At 38.7% G+C, this 22,031-nt stretch overlaps 2 protein-coding genes across 3 annotated transcripts in view; one reads left to right on the top strand and one right to left on the bottom strand.

Annotated features, from left to right (window-relative positions):
- The window catches only part of stpg2 (sperm-tail PG-rich repeat containing 2), a 35,681-nt gene extending 19,176 nt beyond the window's left edge, over positions 1 to 16,505 (bottom strand). For both annotated transcript variants that reach the window (XM_079607669.1, XM_079607668.1), the window contains exons 1-10: positions 16,274 to 16,505; positions 15,011 to 15,120; positions 14,784 to 14,933; positions 13,618 to 13,782; positions 12,018 to 12,133; positions 10,694 to 10,805; positions 10,021 to 10,122; positions 9,076 to 9,235; positions 5,902 to 6,065; positions 3,763 to 3,855 (exon numbers count right to left, since the gene is read on the bottom strand). In XM_079607669.1, coding sequence (XP_079463795.1) covers positions 3,763 to 3,855; positions 5,902 to 6,065; positions 9,076 to 9,235; positions 10,021 to 10,122; positions 10,694 to 10,805; positions 12,018 to 12,133; positions 13,618 to 13,782; positions 14,784 to 14,933; positions 15,011 to 15,120; positions 16,274 to 16,379 — 1,278 coding nt within the window. In that variant the 5' untranslated portion in view covers positions 16,380 to 16,505. The remainder of the gene's footprint in view (positions 1 to 3,762; positions 3,856 to 5,901; positions 6,066 to 9,075; positions 9,236 to 10,020; positions 10,123 to 10,693; positions 10,806 to 12,017; positions 12,134 to 13,617; positions 13,783 to 14,783; positions 14,934 to 15,010; positions 15,121 to 16,273) is intronic.
- A 69-nt stretch (positions 16,506 to 16,574) lies between these two features.
- mex3c (mex-3 RNA binding family member C) lies at positions 16,575 to 21,602 on the top strand. The gene is made up of 4 exons (XM_079608754.1): positions 16,575 to 16,738; positions 17,045 to 17,204; positions 17,331 to 17,839; positions 19,071 to 21,602. The coding sequence occupies exons 3-4, from the start codon at positions 17,359 to 17,361 to the stop codon at positions 20,186 to 20,188; spliced, it is 1,599 nt and encodes a 532-aa protein (XP_079464880.1). The 5' UTR covers positions 16,575 to 16,738; positions 17,045 to 17,204; positions 17,331 to 17,358; the 3' UTR covers positions 20,189 to 21,602.
- Positions 21,603 to 22,031: the final 429 nt, after the last annotated feature.

The raw sequence follows: 22,031 nt of genomic DNA, 5'->3' as shown, positions 1-22,031 counted from the left end.
GACTGTGCGTGCGTTGGGACCTGCCTATAGGCTCATATTACTGACGCACTCTTTAAATAACAAAGATAAATATTGCGCCATTGACTTTAGATCAGGCTTCAGTTGGTCAATGGCGCAGTCTATTTCAGTTCCTCAAAATAGCGTTCGTTTTCAGACCAGCAGCCCATGGGCAGACAAATGGGCGCAAATGCAGTTGCGATTTAAACAACGTGGCGCAGACGTGAAAATGATAACTGCGTCGGGCTGAAACTAGCAAAACACACTTGCGTCGCGCTTGGTGCTGCATTGCGCCGGGTGTATGATAGGGCCCAAAATGTTTTCGTTTTTCTTTTGATTTTGGGTTGAAGTGTGATTTGGTGAGACTCCTGCAGACGGCTGTGTGTATTGTGAGCAGACGTGTGTCTAATAAAGGAGCGGAGCAGACGTGAGGCGCTGAGCTCATAATAAAATATTTGCAGCATCTGCATCAGAGCGTCTGACTCAAACACTCTCCAAACATACGGACACTTCTGCGTTCTCATATCTTGCGAAGTATAATTACTGATTTTAGATATGGACAGAATTTAATCTAAACTCTCCATGGAGTGAAACAAATATCAGGGCTTTACCATTGAATTCAAGCTTATACAAATACACACACACACAAATCTAAACTTCCAGAACAGGCTGTGTTTGCCTCTGAATAATAAGCTGACACATCAATCCCTATCATTACACATCATGGAGCTGAAAACGCCCTGAGACTTTACTCAGACTTTGCTCTTTCACAGCTCAAAACAAGTTTCATTTTAACGTAGTGTAGGCAATTTCAGAGAGGCTAGTAATAGCAAGCTAGCTTTGAAAGCATGAGATCCCACCCTCCCTTCAGAGAGTCTGCAAAACACATGAAAACACAGCGGAGTCTGCAAAGCGTCACGAGAGATCGGGGTAAATAACCTCATGTCTCAAAGCTCATAACAGCACAATAATAATGAACGTAATTTAAAAAAAATATTTAGACCACTTTTATGATTGATTGCTCTCAGGATGTGAAGAGAGTTTCAACCAGTCTAACAAAAAGAGTTTATAAGAAAGATTGCCTACCCTACCTTTAAAATATCAAGATGTTTCTCCTAAAACAGACATATGAGTCAATAGTTGACCTATAGTATTTCGATGGTCCACTTTAGATATTCTACTTACTATAAGTAACATAGCAACAACACGTCAACTAACTATCACTAGCTGAAGTGGACTATCGAAATAAAGTGTAACTGAGTATAGAGCTAAACAAAATGTGGAGCAGCTTAGATCTTTTGTTCTGAGAGAGAATTTGATTAGAAATGTTATTGAGGTCTCTCATTTTTGATTGCAGATTTTATTATCTTGGTAAATCTGAGCACAGTGTGAGACAGTAGCCGTGTTTCCACTGTCGGGCCAAAAGCGAGCGTGCTAGTGCATGCTAGGGGCCAGTCGCGCTTCCACTGTCACTTCCGAGGCTTGATCAAGCCTCATCGGGGCTTCCCTGGGGTCAACGGCCAGGGGTTTTTGGCCCGCCGAACACCTTGGTCCAAAGCGGGCGAGTGGTCATGAACAAAGGCAGAGTTTACAACACCGCTGCTTATTTACCATGTTATTATATCAGGCTACCAGCTGACTTCAGCATTTATATAGTCCCCCTGTGGTGAAAATCAAGCTTTTAATGTTGTTTATATGTCTGTGTGGTGATTTTAATATGCTTTAAGGGGCTCATTTGCATATTCATAAAACCACGTATACTAAATGAGGCAAGGGTGTAGAGTTACATTCTATTTACAAGCTATTTAAAGGCATAAAGACATTTTTTTCAAGGAAAACCGTTTAAATATGTCATTTTGGTGATCAAAGATGAGTTTTAAGGGATACAATTATTGACTACAGGGGGACTTTAAGACATTTTAAAATGCTAACTATTGTTATAATAAATACACGTGTTTATGGAAAATACCACAGTCTGCTTGAAGAACGTAGACAAAACATAAATGATTATAATCGTGTATTTATGTGGTTTCATGTTTATCTGTCTCTGCCCTGTGCCTTTGTTGATACCGGACTAATGCAGCCGCAACTCTGGTAAACTCGTATCTCATGTTTTCTGTCTGTGAGCTCCCTCTGTTGCTCTGGTTGAAAGGATAACAGTATAGTATACGGAGTACAAGCGGGTATGATATTTTATCAATATTTCTCTAAATGTGTAAGCCTTTGGACTTAACCTTAATGGAGTTGTTTTGTGCATTCCTGTGATCGCAAATAAATGGAAGCAGGTGCAGCTGAATAGGTATGTGTTCTCTTTTTATGTGAAATGGTACATATCAGTTTGATTCATGATTGATGTGCACTTCTGACACAAATTAAAGGGGTGGTAAAGTATGATTTCTCTTTTCTAACTTTAGTTAGTGTGTAATGTTGCTGTTTGATCATAAACAACATCTGCAAAGTTACAACGCTCAAAGTTCAAAGCAAAGGAAGATATTTGCTTTTAAAGAAAATGACTACAACAAACGGCTGGTAGGAACTACACGACATTCCTCCGGGTTTAGTGACATCAACCCTAAAATGTACATAAGCCCCGCCCCCGGGGCTTATGTCCATGTGGAGAAGAGGAAGAGTTGTTGTAGTCGAGTACATTTGTGAGTCAGCTCAAACTTTAGCATCCATCTTTTCACATGCAATAGAAAGTCACTCTGTGTGCATCTCACAACAGTTCCTATACGAGCGATTTATAGATTATCATGACAGAATATGCTAATTGAAGATAGTTAACTCCACATCAGCAACATAAATTCATCAACTAACCATTCAGAGACGTCCTGTTGCTTCTACATGTTGTCACTTCTTCTTGAGTCTCTCCATCTTTGTCTGACTCTGTTTTAACATTAAAGGCAGAACAGTTTCTGTCATTTTAGTGTGTCTGCGTGAGGTAATCGCAGCTGTTAACACACACATGAGCTCTTGAAACCCCGCCCTCTGCAGCAGCTCATTTGCATTTAAAGGGCCAGGCACAAAACGGTGCGTTTTTGCAAACCCTCAAAAAGTGACAACTTTAACATGCTATATAAAATATCTGTGGGGTATTTGGTGCTAAAACTTCACACACACACTCTGGGGACATCAGAGATTTATTTTACATCTTGTGAAAATGGCATTTGACCACCCCTTTAATAAATGACTGTCACTGTAACCTTTTTTATTGTAAAGCATTGGTCAAATATCGATGCTGGACTCTTAAGTCTTTCATTAAAGACCAAACGTTTGTTTCTGTCATGCTCATTTTGCGATCTAGCTAGTTGTCAGTCAGCTGGTGAAACGGTGGGATTGTGTGATGTCGTTCTATGGAGGCGTGTTAAGAGCGGGTTTTAGGGTAGCGCTGCGGGGCTACTGGCCCGACAGAGGAAACACAACTTGATTTTGGTCTCGGTGCTTGAGATCCGAGGCTATTGTCCCTGCCCGGCACGCTGTCAGCCCTGGCTCACACTAGCCAGACAGTGGAAAAGCGGCTAATGAGATCTCTTCTGATATGTTAGAGGAGATTCATGTGAAATTACTGGGGTTTTATTCTTAGAAGAAACATCTGAGAAGCATGAGACTTGGTGAAAGTCCTATTAAAATAGTTGTAAAATCTTCTCTCCATTTCATGTGATTGCTATCCAGGAAAAACACTTGAGATATTAAAGAGATCTCACTTGTGATTTTCCTTCCCAGTGGCAGTCTAAAGATTAAAATTGAGTGTTGTGTGTGTCTTACTTTGGCGAACAGTGAACCCACAAGTCTGTCAGTGGCAGATTTAAAAGCAGCTGTACTCTGTTTCTTATATAACGCTTCATTTGTCTTCTCCACCTGCAGCAAACACAAAAGAAAGACAATTTCTTACAGTCAAATATTGATGTAATACTGTAATGACAGATTCATATTAATGAAATTCAAATAATTACTCAAATTTGAGCCTGTTTTCCTTAAAATTAGACTACAGTACACAAGTACACACTAGGTTTTCATATGTTTATAATACCTGCATGAAAGCTGCTGATCACAGTCTACTTATATTGTATGAAAAAAGCAGGTTCGAAATTCTCCAAAAAATCTCTTCGACGGAAGAAAATGAATTAAATTAGTTTAGAACAACATGAAGGTGAATAACTGATGACAGAGCTTTCACTTTTGGGTGAACTATTTCTTTTAATTATGTGCTGGTGTGTTTTAGCAGCTCTGAGGTGCCTGTGTGATCTCTGTTGACAGAAAAAACTCCTCTCTGGTTCAACTTATAATGAAAAATCATAATCTCCACTATCGTGACCCTAGAGACAAGATGCATCAGGTCCTCATCTCAGACTGCAGGTTATGTTCAGAATGAAATACTACCTTTTTACACAATACGTACTGTATAAGGCATTCTATTTTTATAAAATGTCACTCAATTGAAACAAATCTGAAGTGGTTATTTTACCTGTGTAGTCCAATGTTGTGTAAAAATGCCTTTTGACATCATATACAATGAATCAAGAGGGAGATTTGTGGTTGCTATTACATGTATCAATTGTAATCAAGTGCATTGCATTGTGGGATAAAATATACATATACATTTTGGCGTCTGTGTGTGCATACTGCACTTAATGTACATTACTGTTCAAAAGTTTGGGGTCAGTAAGATTGTTTTTAAAGAAATTAATACTTTTATTACGCATGGATGCATCAAATTGATCAAAAGTGACAGAAAATACATTTATAATCGTAAAAAAATATGTCTATTTCTAATGAATGCTGATCTTTTGAACCTTTTTATTCGTCAAAGAAAATGTGTCATGGTTTCCACAAAAATATGAAGCAGCACAACTGTCTGACATTAACCATTGATAATAATCAGAAATGTTTCTTGAGCAGCAAATCAGTATATTATAATGATTTCTAAAGGATCATGTGACACTGAAGACTGGAGTAATGATGCTGAAAATTCAGCTTTGATCACAGGAATAAATTACAATTAATTTGCAACTATATTCAAGTAGAAAACAGTTCTTTTAAATGATAATAATATTTCACAATATTACTGTTTTCACTGTATTTTTGATCAAATAAATGCATCCTTGGTGAGCAGAAGAGACTTCTTTCAAAACCATTGAAAAGTGAGCAGTGCGCACACTCTGTCTGATGGAAAGGTCCAGTAGGACACGTTCACTGCTCTTATCTATGCAGGCAGGGACCATGTAGAAGGAACAGAAAGAGAGGAGAGTCCATAAAAGACCTCCACTGGGGTCGGTTTGGTTCAGGAAGCAGGCCAACTGGACACTTGCATTGGAAACAATGGACGTTTCCAAGAAAAAAAAACCCAGTAGATGCCAATGTCCCAAGTTTCCTGTGAAATACTTCACAGGGAGGGAGGGATTTGCCGGCCACAATACATAGTGTTATAAATTTGAATCTGTTATTCTTACAAATATGTGTGTATGTGTAAAAGTGTGTATGCTTTTGTCCATTTTATCATCCACCAGGGAAAAGTCTCATCACTTAGAAAAGTAAAAGCACACAAGCCAACAAGCAAATGAAGGTTGCATTCACGGCTGTAGCTCATTCAAATCCCTCACCCTGAGAATAAGCAACAGTGAATAATAGTGATGTTTGCCATGGAATAAAGAAATTGCGGTATTTTGGCAGAAATGTCGGTTTTCATGGTAGAATCTGAAAGGATAGGCTCAATGGTTGTCGACTCCAGGCAAAACTGACATTTAGTGAATGCTGAGAAATATTTAGTTCAAGGGGATTTATGAAAGATTTATTCGATTCATTGGATGAAGCCCCCTGAAAGGCAGAATAAGCTCCCAAGGGCGCAGGCAGATTAGTGTACAATAGACAATGAGTGCACACTTTCTGGGTTGAAGAACTGCTCACCTTGTACTGAGCCGGCCCCGGGGTGCTCATTTCCTCTTTGCTGGGGAGAAAAGGGCGGCGTGGTGCAACAGAGCCAAAGGCGCCCTTCCTTCTGCTCTTCAGACAGGCTTTCTTCAAACTCTCCTGAGCCAGGCCATAATCAAACACGTTATAGGCACCGGGACCTGGAAAATACAGCACGTCCTGATCTTGCTGAGTGAGATGAGTTCCTGGGTCAACATATTTTGTTGATCCTGGAAAAACATTCCGGTCTGATAATGTAGTCCTAACTCTAAACCGGTGAATAACACTGGCGTAGAAGCACCTAATCCTGGTTGTAAGACTAAACTTGACATAAACTCTAAACTTGTCTCTCAAATCTGATTGGTTGAATGGAATGTTGTTGCAGGATCAACAAAGATGTCGACCCAGGAACACGTACTTGGTGAAATCAGCAAATGAGTAAGACATTTAGTTACTATTGGAGTTCTACTAACTACAGTAGGTTCGTTTAATATTGATGGTTGTGGCTTTGCCTAATTTACATACACTACCGTTCAAAAGTTTGTGGTTGGTGAGATTTTTTACTGTTTTCTGCTCACCACGGCTGCATCTACTTGATCAAAAATACAATAAAAACTGTTATATTGAGAAATATTATTACAATTTAAAATAACTGTTTTCTATTTGAATATATTGTAAATTGTCACATGATCCTCCAGAAATCATTCTAATATGATTATTTGCTGCTCAATAAAGATTTCTGATTAATATCAATGTTAAAATAAGTTGTGCAGCTTTTTTGTGAATATTTTTTAATAAGTTCAAAATAAAATTATTTGAAATCAAATTTGAATAACATACTTTTGATCAATTTGATGCATCCTTGCCGAAAAAATAAGTAATATATATATATATTTTTAATCTAACTGATTGAATGGTAGTGTACTTATTGTCATGATTATTCTTAGTTTCACCCTCGTGGACTCTTAGTTTGTTTATCTTCAGTAACCTGTCTCCTTTGTTCTCCATTTCCAGACACTTGTTTGTCTCCTAGGTTACTCAATGTATTCTAGTTTGTTTCTATGGTTACTCATAAATTCCCTCATTTGTGTCACCTGTGTTAATCCAATCATCTTTGTTTTAGATAGTGTGTGTGTGTGTGTGTGTGTGTGTGTGTGTGTGTGTGTGTGTGTGTGTGTGTGTGTGTGTGTGTGTGTGTGTGTGTGTGTGTGTGTGTGTGTGTGTTTTCATTGGTCGGTTCTTATTAATGCTTATGTTCAGTTTGGTGTAGTTCTCTTTCGGTTAATAAAGTCTGTTCACTTTTATCTTCGTCTTTGCGTCACACAGTCCATGTGGTTTGCTACAGTTTACAAACTTGTTTTATGATAACAGAAGCATAAATATACAAAAATATTTAAACCTGCTAAAATTTAAGTTAAATTGCTGCATTAAAAATAGTTAATTGTACTTCGACCCCTTTTGCATGTTGTTACTGATAAAGAAAACTGGTTTGGCACCATCACATCGAATTGATAATGTAAATTAACTGGTTTTATTCAAGTCAAATATTATTTAATATTGCTGAATCAACCTAAATATATTAATATATATATATATATATATATATATATATATATATATATATATATATATATATATATATATAAATAGATTAAATCAGGTAGAAATAGCTTTTTAAGGTACAATTCACCTTTGGCTAAGCCCCGCCCCCCTTAGTTACTGTTGCTACCTCCGACAACTTCATCTGGGCTCTGGTTTGGTATCAACATGGCTTATGCTGTGACAGCTCTTCCTGCTGAAATTTTATCAAACTTTTATAAAGCAGCAAATAAAGTGTCCGATAGAAGTAGGCAAAAGTGTCTGCAGAGTGCGTTTGAAGGCTTTATTAAAGACATACGGATTTGGTATCCAAATACAGGCAAAAGCATAACGGTCACAGTCAAAAAATGAACACAGCATATCCTAATCGAGACGGAGGCTGTGACTCACAATATCAGGAGAAACACTGTTCATGCAAAGCTGGGTAGGTCTCTATTCACTTCTATAATCGTTATTATTTACAAAGCAAACGGACTACGCGAGTATAAAGCTGTATTTATTAGCAGCGTGTGCTAGCGTATCAACAATTAGGGCAGAGAACCGAAATCATAAATCTAAACCAGCATAAAACTGTCTAACTATAACTTCACAGTAAGGTTAAAAGCTAAATGTATCTTAGAGCAAAAAAGTGAGCTTGTTGATCTTGAGGGGTTTCGCTGACGGAGGACGTCCACACAGTTTAATCCAAAGACGACACTTGTCAGTATTTAACTTCGGTTTTGGGAAGGGGAAAAAACGGACATCCCCCTCCAACCTCTCTGGGAAACGCGTATCTGTGTTACAAATGCCCCCGGCACAACGTTTAACCATATTTTTTATAAAACGACGACGTAATAGCCTGCCGAGACCAAAAATATGAGCCGCCTGCGTTGAAGTCAATGGAGCGCCGTGAAAAAGTGTCGGACCCTCTGCTCTGTGGGAGCTCGTTCTTGGCTGCGCTGTGATTGGTCAATATACATTCTAGGGCGTGGCTTAGCCAAAGGCGAATTGCAGTTTACCACTTTTTACAATGTAGTTCATTGCACTTCTGTCTCTTATTTGATAAGATTTTTTGATTATTAATCATAATTCTGCAACTTTCCTGTTTATTATTGTGAAGCTGCTTTAAAACTTATAAAAATCAATGTGACTTGACTTCGACCAATTTAAATATAATTACTGCTAAAGAAAATTTAATTGAAACTCCTCGCGTAAAATAGCATTTTATGACCACCTTGACACAAAATTGTACACTATCCAGGCACCTTTGGCATTACATTTACAACGTACTATGATTTGCATCTTGCACACTATTAAGGACAGGCAGTATGCAAGATTAGACAGAATGCATCTTGAGTGTCTTAAATTGGCATAGAATCTGATTGGTTGTTTTAAGAGTGGCTTGAAATCTGATTGGCTGCTGTTGTAAAGCATTTGTGTAGCAGTGTGAAATCTAGTGCTAACTTAGTTTTTCCCTCTAGCAAGCACAGTCCAAATCTGACCTCTGACTGAACCCCACAGATACAAGACATTTTGCATTCAGAATGTGGCCCAGATTCACATTCACACAGAACAGAACACACCGGCACACACCTGGCGTAGCTTTCGATCTGTTTTCTGGCAGGAAGCGTGCAGCTGTCAGGCCAAAAGGATTCTTCTTCACCCTTCTGTCTTTCTTCAGGATCTCCAGAGCACAGCGCGGGTCTTCGTACGCTCCTACAGGGGGCGTTTCATCCTTGACCGGACTGAACCGCTGCAAGAACCAGCACAATACAGAGATCAGATGAAAATCGACACGAGGCGGCATTCACAACCCATTTTCCTTCAGTGAGTCGATTACATTTTACTAAAAGATAATGAAGACTATAATGTGCTCTGATGAACTGTGCACAAGACCAGAAACGTTTGTTAGGCAAGTAAATAAGGTCCATTTTGATTTCATGTGACTAATCCAGAGCAGCTGTTATCAGAACTTATTACACGGCTCTCTGAAATGCTTGATTCTGATTGGTCAATAACGTCATTTCGAGGTCAGTTATTCCCCGATAATGTAGTGACCGCTCATCCTTCTTGTTTCTCGTATCACACCATGGACATGCTGGTGGCATCTAGAGCCTCAGTTATCGACTGTAAAAGGAGGACTTCAGTACTAATAGGCATACAGTAATATTGTTGAAGTGTTTGTTTTGTTGCTAGAATGAAATGTAATAATTATGAGAAAATAAACAAGTACGGTTTCTTCTCAAATCAATATTTCATCATGTCCCTGTCATTATTTATTTGGTGAAATCTGTGAAATAATAGTAAGCAAATAAACTCAAATCCATATTTTTTATCAAAGTAATGTGGAGAGTAGCCATGTAATAAGCGGTACAATGTTCATACAGCCGGATGTTATCAAAAAAAAAAAAAAAACTCCAGGGTTATACAAGTCGGGGTCCTGATCACCCTGTCAGCGGTTATTTTGCGATAACATCCGGCTGGATGTACATTCTCCCTTATGTAAGAATATCCAAAAATAATGCAGTGTGTTGTTGCCTGAGCTTTAGACAGGAAGGCTGGGGTCAACGCAGGACCATGTGGTTTACTGGACGTCTCAAACTGACTCTTTATGTGGTAATGCCCTGGACCTGGGACACCCTATAAATACAAACACACACAAAAAGAAAGCTTATTTGCAGCACAACAGAAAAGCATCCATGCAGAAGCTCAAGTCTTGTTGCAATGGTGCCCTCTACAGGCAAGACACAACTTCTACATGTCACATTTACACTGTTAAAACAGGGGTTTTCAATCTTTTAGATGCCACGAACCCCCAAATATGATCATCCTTGTGTGAGGGTCCCCATTCTAAAATGTAAAAAGTATCTATCTTTTAAAAACACCCAATTTATACATTATACAAATTATACATCTAAAAATGTGTTTATTTATTTAATTTATATATAATATTAATTTATATTAACCAACATATGTTATATGTATATATATATATATATTTAATAGAATAATAACTAATATTTTTTATTTTAATCACAATATTTATTTATATTATTTCTTTATTGACCTTTTTATTTTAATTTTATTATTTATTTATTTTAGATTTTTTTTACATTAGCTTCAGTGCCGTCAAATGTCTTTAAAATTATCCAAAAATAGCTACACGTATAGAACAGGGACTAAAGACAAGATGATATAATGAGGTTTTAACCTTCTTCTCCTCCTGCAGAGTCACCAGCTCATGGTATCGAGGGACGACCAGCTCTGAACGGCCTTTCTGCTCTCGCGTGAGATTCACATTCTCATAGTGGACAGAGTGATCACTGGCACACACACAGGGATGCACAAAATCAAATGAAACACCAAAGAGTGCTGAAGGGATGCTGTATTTCTGTAGGCCAAAACCATGAAACGAGTTAAGATTTTAGCAGTTCCATCAGCCAAAGTCAATGGGTTTTTTGGTTAAATGCCTGGAAAAAAGGTCTGTGGTGAACACAAGCTCAAGATCTTTTCCACATTTTATTCTATGACATAAAATACATTAGCAATTGTGTTTTCTTTTAAAAAGATTTTACTTGTCTTGAAAAAGATGGTTGCTAACAAGAGTCTAAATGGGACATTAAGGCCATCTTTACACCTGGCATTAAGATGCGTTTTGTTCGATCGGATCATGAGTAGATGAGGGAGAAACATTGACGTTTTCACCTGGTGTTTTAATCCGTCTCTTTTGTCCACTTCCAAACACTTCTGTCCTGATTTATTCGAGGGTCTATGGGCGGGTAAATGTATGGGTTTATTCAATCGAATTCAAACTAAAGGCCGAAATAATCTCACGCAATTTACATATGAACACTCCCGGTGGCGACGGGAAAACACGGAGAACAGCAGCTTTAGTTTCTGCTCTGACGGGTAGTGGTGGACACTGGACAAGCTAAAAACGTTTTAGACCCCGTTTACACCAGCATATAGCGTAAGTGATGGTGATGTTGAAGTCATGTGAACGTGGTGTAGTTTGTTTATAGCCTACGTTTAGCTTTTTACTTCTGGCGATTGTATTTAGGCTTCAAAATTCAATAAAAAATGTATTTGTAAAGATTATCATGAATCATGATGGACAATATGTGTACGAATCATTAACTTTTGTTGGTCACAGAGCTTATTTTCGTCAATAATCCAAAATCGTATTTTTTATCGAGGGAACCAGGGTGATGCTGACTTCCAGGTTGGCCTACACAAATATGTCACCACTGCAGCACTGGCGCAAACAGCACTAACTTACTCCTATAATTAGCAGAAAAGTCAGTCATGCAGATTAGATTTGAACAGATCAAGGAAGTGTTTTCGAGTTTTGTGTGCAGTACGCATCAGGCGGTCAGCGAACAGACTGTGGGTGTGCCGTCTGAGGCTGAGACCATGTGACATTTATTCTGAAGCATCTACATATGGCAAACAAGGTCCAGATGCTTCAGAATACATTTTGAAAAACAATGCAAACGATGTTGTGTTGCAGCTGAGAGCAAATCAATCAAACTCACTCCTGTAGTTCATACTGTCCTGGTCCAGGTTCATCTTCGCCCTTTACCTGCTCGCTCCGGCCTGACATCTTCCCAAACTGCACACCTTTATACTTCTGAAAGGATGACAGCTCCTCCTGCAAAACATAGATATCTGAGGTCAATTATTAGTTTACAATTATCAGCATTTTCACTGCGCATAATTATACAGATTTATGTTTTGATGGTCAAATGTCATAGAGCATACTTTAGCATTTAAAGTCCGTTTATTGAAACTAAGCTGCAAATAAACCAAGATCATTCAGAACCATGAAATAATCGTGTGTGGGGGTTTAAATATGTATAAAGAATTGTATAAATGTATATATATATATATATATATATATATATATATACAGTATAATATATACACACACACATTATATATCATGTAAGTAATGGATAATCCACTGCTGGTTGTGAATTCAATGATTTTAATGCACGAAGCAGAGGGTGGTTGCCTTCGCAAAGTGCATTAAAATCGTATAATGCACACCTAGCCATGGATTATCATGCTTATACCATGATCATTTGCCAGCATTGACAACTTCATAACTTTGTTATTGATTCAGTAGCGAAGCTTTTTATTAATAAAGTCACGGCCCACGGGGCAGCGTTGTTGATGACAAGTTTCTGTGCTCCTGAATGTTTCTGTGTGTGCGCACCGTAATCTCAGCTCTCTGTGTGCGAGTGATGTATATGTGTGTGTGCTTCAATAAAAAATGAATAAAGAACGGTGATTAAACTGACTTGGAACTACTTGTGCATTAAACTGTTTTATTGCACACCTTCCAGCCAATCAGAATCGAGTAATGCCGATAAATTGATATATATATAAATTTAAAAAGCCATAACATTGGCTATTAGTCATGATAAATCATAATATATATCACTATCAAACTCATTTTCAGTATCACTGATATGCACTGATAATAAAACTTTGATAGAAATGGTTGATGATACTCATTGTCACGTACGCTATGGTCTTGAAACTAAGCTGATGCAAGTGAAACAACATAAAATGCTAGAATATGACCCTTTTAATCTACAAAAACAGCTAAAAATGAGTGGAAAATGTGTAATCAACCTTGAAACCAACGAGAGAAACAGAGATGCACCATGACGGATGGCCCTGTGCTTTGATACAGAGTTCTTCCCCCTCTAGAGGAAGTTGGCAGCTCAATGGCCAATGAAAGATGATTTGATTAAAGCTGAGTCCAGCATCTGCTGCATTATTGTAAGTGAATATTGAAATATAACGTAAAGAATAATTACCCAGGGTTTTCGGTCCTGACAGTAAAATGGATGAGTGCTGCACTTTGTGACTTTTTAAAATAATGCAGCGATCATTAGTAATGGAAACAGCCTCAGCACTAATGATGCAGAGCGGAGGGGCATTAGACAGTCTTCTGTTAATGGACACATATGACCTCACACACACACACACACACACACACACACACACACACACACACACACACACACACACACACACACACACTCAAACCGCTCCATTAGACCTGTATCTTTTTCATAACTGAGTGCACACCCATTTACACACACTGCTGGTAATCTGTCTGACCGGTAAAGGGTTGTAGAAGGCCGGGCCGAGGGTCTGGTCTCTGGTGGGGGGTTTGTGTCTGTGTAGGACACCTTGAGCATCCTCTTCATATCCCAACGCCTGTGCGGGAGACGGGATGGATGGAGCATCAGGATTCAGCAGCATCCTCATCACTTTATAGACCGTCTGCAGGCATCGTCAAGACATTTACTCAAAAAACAAATCAAAGTATTAACAGATAGAGATTCATTACAACTGCAGGGAGAAAGTATGAGAAGATTTACCTGGATATCTGCATTCATCACTGGTTATTTTAAGGTGACGTAATTACATTGTAATTACTCATATAAGTACTGAGTAATATTAATTAACTACATATACTTACTATAGAGTTAAGGTTAGGGTCAGGGTTTGGTTTAGGGTTAGTTACTTGCAACTATGCATAATTTACTGCTATTACTATAGGGCTGTTAAACGATTAACCGTGATTGATCGCATCCAAAATAAAAGTTTGTGTTTACATAATAAATGTGTGTTTACTGTGTATAATTATTTTATATATTTAAATACACACACATGCTTGTATATATTTAAGAAATATTTGCATGTATATACTGTATATAGATTTATATATAATTTAGATGATATATAAATGATAAATATTTTATATATAAATAACAAATTTTTCTTAAATATATACATTAACGTGTTTGTATTTATATATACAAACTAATTATACACAGTAAACACACATTTATTATGTAAACAAACTTTTTTGGGGGATGTGATTAATCGCGATTAATCGTTTAACAGCCCTATATGTTAAGTACATGAAGTAACATGTAACTACGTCACATTAAAATAAAGTGTTACCTAATTGCTCATTAAATCTCATCTGATCTTTAACAAAATATTGTTAATAAATGTGCGTAATTGGTGTGAAAAGGTCACAATTCAAAAAGGTGCAATGAACCTACAAACAGGCTTTATTATCTTTATGCAAAATATGATTTGTTATTTTTCTTTTGATTTGGGGTTAAAATATGACCTGGACATTTCTTCACCTCCTTTGTATGAAATCTAAGTACATTTGTCTTGACGTAACTACAACACTTGATATGATCTTCATAACTCATAACAATAAAAATTAATTATAGTTCATGTGATAATCCAAACTAACGTCTCACCTTCAGACTCTTCTCTGGATTGGTTGTTCTGTTCTCTAAAGGGGACACATTGTGTCTAACATTGTACGCTCCCGGCCCTGGCACATCTGACACCACGTCGTCAAACCGCTTGGAACGATTCTGAAGACTGTTTCCTCCCAAAACATGACTCTGCAATATTCCAGTTATTTTGCACTTGTCACTGACATATCAACTGATTGCACAGTGATATTAAAAACATAACATACCCTGGTAATGCCACTGTTATACTGTCCTGGTCCAGGAGAGAGGAGACCACTGCCCGACCCGAGGAACCCAGTCTCTCTAATGGACAGCGAGAGGAAGGGGGCATACGAATCTGTAGAAATATATCAACAATAACTCTTACAAATAACAATAATCATTATTATATTGGTATTAATACTATACAAATCCAATAGCCATAATGCACAACCTAATGCCAGAACCTTTTATTTATTCTCTAGTCTAGCTCTTTAGAAAACTCAGCTATATTCTGGCACTTTACATTAAACAATAGGGAGGTCTGAAGAACCTGTAATTTAACATCACATACTGTCATTTAACATCAAATACTGTCATTTAACATCAAATACTATTGCAACCCAAAAAAACTATACAGAGAAAACGGTTCTGGGAAAGAAGAGAGGTCTGCAAAGAACCAAATTAATACCTTTTATGTAACATCTATACTTCTTGGTAAGGTTTAGAACTGCCTTACTATGGTTTTATAATAGTAAAAGTAACCTTTTTTTTGGGGGGGGGGGGGGGGGGGAGTTTGATGACCATTTGTATAAACACAGTTTTATCACAAATACCATGGTTAAATTACTACTATGGGTTAGTTTAGCAAAACCAGGATTAATTTGTTGTTACCATGGTTTTTTATTTATGTGTAGTAAAACCATGGTCAATTTTGGGGCCACTTAGCCACTATGTTTAAGACTGTCTCAAAGGGATAATAATTTTTAATTGTGTCATCATTTACTCAGTTGTTCTAAACCTGTATAATTGTCCTTCTTCTGCTGAACAGAAAAGACAATATTTTGAAGAATGTCGGTAATCAAACAGTTTATTGGACCCCATTGACTTCCATAGTATTTTTTTCCCCCTTACTATGGAAACCAATGGGGCCCATCAACTGTTTGGTTACCCATATTCTTCAAAATATCTTATTGTGTGTTCAGCAGAAGAAAGAAATTCATACAGGTTTGTAACAACTTGAGGGTGAGTAAATGGATGACACATAATTAAAAAAAATTGAGTGAACTATGCCTAAATAACTATTTTGACTAACTACGTTAACTTAGCAGTTAACCAAAGGGTTCATTTCCATATTACTTTTCCGATTCAAATTTAAGATCTACCTTTTGTAACTGATTTTAAGAAGTTATGAGCAAAATTTAGATTACTAACTTTTGTTAGTCTAAGCAGTTTGGTCTTAGGTTTAAAAAAAAAAGAAAGACTTTATTTCACGTCGAAATGAAACTTACTGTTTTTGTCGCTCAGAGACCTGCTGATATTATAAGATCCTGGTCCAATTTCAGACGTGGTGCTGCTTAATGTCAAATGTGTGACCCTGGGAGCTCGATCATACATGTTGATTAATTATTTATATTGTACATGAAACGTGTTTAATTAACTAATGTAACACAATGTGAGAGCAGTGAAGCGTCTTCCAGTCACTTCACAAACTCCAGTCACTGGAGCGCGTCGGCGCGTTGCCTGGACGCCAATTACAAATACGTTGAAGTGCATGAATATTAATTAGGCAATGGAGACGTCACTTGCTTCGTAGACTTCCTGAAAAGTGCCAGTAACTTAACCTGTTAAACATAACAACCTATCTAATGAGTTAATCCGTCGATTGGGCACTGAAACGCAGTCATGGGGGGGGGGGAAAACACAAAACTATGTAAAGACAGATCATAGTGTCTGACTCCATTAAAAAAAAAACGGTAGGCCTATTTGTTCATTTTTAAACAACTCTCTCTCTCCCTCTCTCGTAATAGTATTACCATTTAAAATAACTGTTTTCTATATGAATATATTTTAAAAAAATGTAATTATTACTGTGATCAAAGCTGAAATTTCAGCATCCCTCCAGTCTTCAGTGTCACATCCTTCAAAAAATATTCTAATATTTTAAATGATAATAATATTTCACAATATTAATAATTTTTTAATCAAATAAATTCAGGCTTGATGAGCATAAGAGACTTCTTAAAAAAACACTTTAACTTAAACTTTTTGGCTACTAAAAGGAAAACAGTGTTTGGCAGTTGATCCGCGCCGGCGTGTGGCGCTGTGCGCGAGGATCAGCTGTTCACAAACCTGCGCGAGAATCCCCGAAGAACCGTAAACAAAGAGATCCAGTAGAACAGGGTCACGGAACCACATCTGCCGCTGCTGTAAATATCAACTGTAAGTTTAAATACACTTAACACACTTTATGAATTGCATTTTCTGTATTTCTGTACACTTGAATACAGCAACAGAAGAGAAAACAGCTTTGCCGTGACACTAAGTTTGTTTATGTGTGTCCCGCAGTGAAAGCAGGACACGTTGTTGGTCGAGCATGCCCAGTAACGCAGCTCAACTCTTGGAGTCAGACGATACTGAACCGGATCTCCCGGTACTGGTAGCGAACCTGAGCGGGTTGAGCCTCCGGGATGATGAGAGTCCATCAGAACCACGTGATGCTCCTCATCTGGGTGTCCTGGGTGCGGTGTTGGACCTCCAGCCCCTGTCCCAAACTAGATCAGAGGAGGAAAACAGCACCAACAACAATATTATCAGACATGATGCTGATCTGGACCAGCTGAGGGCCCTGGCCCTCACAGGCATGGAGGCACCGGGGACGGGTGGGCTCTTTCAGGATGGGCTGGGCGAGTCCCAAGGCTTCCACCAGGTTCAGGGGAGGATGATGATGGCGGCAATGATGATGATGCAGGAGGGCGAGAGGTGTGCACTAAACACCAGGAGGAAGAGCGTGAACACAACAGAGTGTGTGATGGTGCCCACATCTGAGCACGTGGCGGAAATAGTTGGCCGACAGGGTGGGTTTAATTGCTTGTGTCATATTTAATATTCTAATATTGTGACTCATCTTGTCTCACTTTTCATCCAGAGCAGGGCTTAACATTAACAAGGATTTCTTTTTGGGCTGGATTTTAGTGATTCAGATTTGAACTCGCCCTGCTGATATTTTCATTGACCTCACCTTAGAGAGAATATATATATTAGGTCTGTCAAGCGATTATATTTTTTTTAATCGAATGAATTACACAATGTGACGATTAATTAGTCGCACATCAAATTTGGCTGAGAAATGACCCCCAAAATATAATTTAAAGTCATTATTGGGTTAAATGGGAAAATCTCAAGCTGACATTACAAAAATGGCTCTCTTATGAATGGGCCATTGAATCGTTGGTTCACTTGTGTGATATTTCCCTCATGAATCATGTGATATTGCATAACTGTATGATATAAATTTGAGACAAAAACTCATACAGGGGCATTTTTGCCCTGATATCTTGAATTTTAGGGTCATTCTAACTGCATTCAATAGGCTTTTTTTTTTCTATACCTAATTAATTAAACGAATGCGTTAAATCGACAGTCCATATACATACATATTACACATGACATATACACAGGAATAAATTGCATTTTAAAATGTTAAAATAGAAAACAGTTATTTTAAAATGTAATAACAATTAAAAACAACCATTTTTACTGTATTTTTGATTAAATAAAATCAGCCTTGGTGAGCAGAAGAGACAAAACATAAAATAAATCTTAATTATTCAAAAAATTTGACCACCTAGGCTATATATATATTATGAAATATATATAATATAAATTGATGTACTCTTAAAAAAATAAGTTTAGTTTATTATTAGTCATTACAAATTGTATGGGCCAAATTTTCAATATCAGACAGTGCATTTATAATGAAATCTAGATGAAAATGTTTTAATAATATATGCTCGAACTGACCTCATTGAACTGTCTGTTACTATGGATTACAGCTGCCCCACTTATCACTAGTGACGTAATGATTCGTCACTGCACTGTATGAAAACAAGTTGTGTAATGGACGGTCTAGCACACTGACAACACCCCTGCTACAACACCATCTATATTAGTGTTGACCAATCAACATCAAGCACTGCTCTAATTATGCCTGAGAGGAGATCACTTGTCTAATAGTGTGATTGATTGATGTCTTCTTAAGCTAGCATTAGCAATGTGTTGACTTGTCTGTATTTCTGCTCTCTTCAGGTTGCAAGATCAAAGCTCTGAGAGCAAAGACCAACACTTACATCAAAACCCCCGTTAGAGGAGAGGAACCAGTGTTCGTAGTGACCGGACGAAAGGAGGATGTCATGACGGCGAAGCGGGAGATTATGTCAGCGGCCGAGCATTTTTCCCTCATCCGGGCGTCTCGGAACAAACTGGCGCCAAACGTTGGGCACAACAGCGTCCCTTGCCATCCGGGACAGACAACCATCCAGGTACGGGTGCCGTATCGAATGGTAGGGCTCGTGGTGGGACCGAAAGGAGCGACTATCAAGAGGATCCAGCAGCAAACCCACACTTACATCGTCACACCAAGCCGTGATAAAGAGCCAGTGTTTGAGGTGACCGGCATGCCTGAGAACGTGGATCGAGCGCGGGAGGAAATCGAAGCCCATATTGCTCTGCGTACCGCGGGACACGTGGACACCAGCGCGGACGATGACGACTTCCACTACAACGGCACCGATGTAGGCTTCGAGTCGGGCGGCAACAGAGCCTGGCTCTTCTCCGGTGGCGTTTCAAACATGGATAACGGCAGCTTCCACAGCAACGCCTCCGGATACCGAAACGACAGCTCCAGTTCGCTCGGAAGCAACTCAAGCGAGTCGTACTACAGCGGGAAAGGCAGCGGAGTGGCGGATCTCAGTCCCGGTAGCACCGGCGGCACGTTCTGGTATGGCGATACCCAGTTGCCCTTGGGATCTGAAGATTCGTCTGGATACGACGGGCTAACGATGACGGCCCCGTCCACCAATCCATTGTGGAGCACCTTTGATCGGGGAGGCGCGAGTTTGCCGAATACGCCGAGGCTCTCTCCGTCCCTTCTCGCTCGTCTGTCTCCGTCTCTTCCGGAGGCACTGGATCATCATCCGCTGGTTCGGCTGGTGCAGGAGAATTCCCAGAGTCTCCCGGCCTTTGGTACGGCGTTTTCCCCGTCAGGCGACAGCACGGGCTCCAGCTCTCCGCCGGACATGCGCACCTTCCCCAAACACAGCCAGGTTCCCGCGTGCGTACGCTGCGGAGACAATGTGGCGGCGATCGTCCTGGGAGGGCAAAACCTCGTCTGTTTGGAGTGCTCCAACATCCTGCAAAGCGTGTAGAGCGAGAGATTTGGGATCACGAGGAGTAAACTGGTTTATTTTTTACATTGATAAATACTTCTTCCTTCTTTATTATGTTTAAATAACTGGGAAATGCAGGTTTTCAATCAATTCATCTCAAAGATTTCCACATTTACGTTCAGCTGCTACGTCGTTCTTAAGGCAAGCAGTGCTGGGGTTTAGCAGCGCTAAATCATGTTTTATGTTGGTTTGTTACTTTGTTTTCAAGGTGTCGACTATGTTTTTACATTTTCATGTGCCTGATTCCATGCCGGTAGCGGTGCACATTGGCGCTGTTGCTGGAAAAGCATCTGTGGCCTTGAGTTTCTGTTTTGCAACACTAGAGTCAAGAAGCATGCGATCGTACTAGAGCCGTCCTGACCTCCACGACCCTGAAGCCTGCACTCCGTAAACATTTAAGAGCGTTACACATCGTCATTAAACAGGAGCGGTTTGCAAATTGTTGCATTAAATTGAACGTCACATTTTAGATAAATTTAAACGTGGTTTCCGCTTGGGTTACATGAATAAAACCCCAATTTCGCATTTAATTAATTCAGTAGCTGTGTTTCCATCCACGTATTTTTATGTGAATTTTGGGATATCGCATAAAAAATGGCAGATGGAAAACGTCAAGATGCGTATAAAATCTTAAAATGCGCATAAAAACTTGTGCACTCGGATCTTTTTTTGTTTTATTTGGTAAGAAAACGTGCGCATAATGAACTATGATGAAAACAAATTAACTAAATATAAGTGATGGCGAAAAACGTGACTTTGCCTCAACAGATAATGTGATTGGATAACTGAACTAACCAGTGGATCAGTCTCATTGCACACCATCTAAAATATTGTTTTATTCATTCTGAAGTACCTGAGCCAAAGTCTGTCATCAAAATGATTTGGCTCACATGATTACATTCCCAAACATCAGGCATCCGAGCACAAGATAACACGAAAGCGGTTGTTACTGCGTCTCGTCTGCATGCTCTGATGCACAAGCAATTCATTATGTTGTTGGGGGGTCATAGGCTTCCCTGGTTGCTTGCAGACACTTTTAATCAGTTTATTGATACTCTGCGCCAGTTTCACAAGATTTTGTTCTCTTGAACACATGCGATTAAAACGGTTTTATTCATATTAGATTTTGTTCTCTTGAACACATGCGATGAAAACGGTTTTATTCATATTCCAGTTCAATTTGCAACTCTAGATGAAAACACAATGAAAAATATGGTGGATTGTTTCACGAATGAGGCCCTTTACATCACGGTATGTGTCCGTAACTAACGACGACTCTCATTGCCTTAACTGAACGGGTCGTGCCGGGCCAGCACAGGGAGTCGTGCCGAGAGGAGCGATTCTGTCGTGCTATAAACAATCCCTTCTCTCTCTTTTTTATGTTTTTTTTTTTTTTTTAAACAATCCCTTCTCAGAGTGCAGGCTGACACGGCTAATGACGTAATTGTTTCGCTATCACCACTAAACTCAGAGAAACTAAGGCATCCATAACCTCTCAAGATTCACTTTGACAAGTTTTTTTTATATATATACAATTTTGTAGTATTTCTGTAGTCTATATTTCATATTCAAATACACACACACACACACACACACACACACACACACACACACATATATATATATATATTAAGATTATATTATAATATATATATATATATATATTAAGATTAAATATAAGACTATTTGGCAAGCAGTCGGCTGCTGGTTGCCGTAAGTATTAGCTTGTAGAGTTGACGTTAGGTACTATAGAGCAGGAAAGAGCACACCTGCATGATTTATTATCTAACGATTCCTAAATCGCAACAAAAAAAAGCCAAGG

This window comes from Phoxinus phoxinus (genome assembly GCF_949152265.1).
Source record: "Phoxinus phoxinus genome assembly, chromosome: 3".
NCBI classification, from domain to species: Eukaryota; Metazoa; Chordata; class Actinopteri; order Cypriniformes; family Leuciscidae; genus Phoxinus; species Phoxinus phoxinus.
The sequence above is the reverse complement of the archived record's forward strand: the minus strand, read 5'-3'. Positions and strand labels throughout refer to the sequence as shown.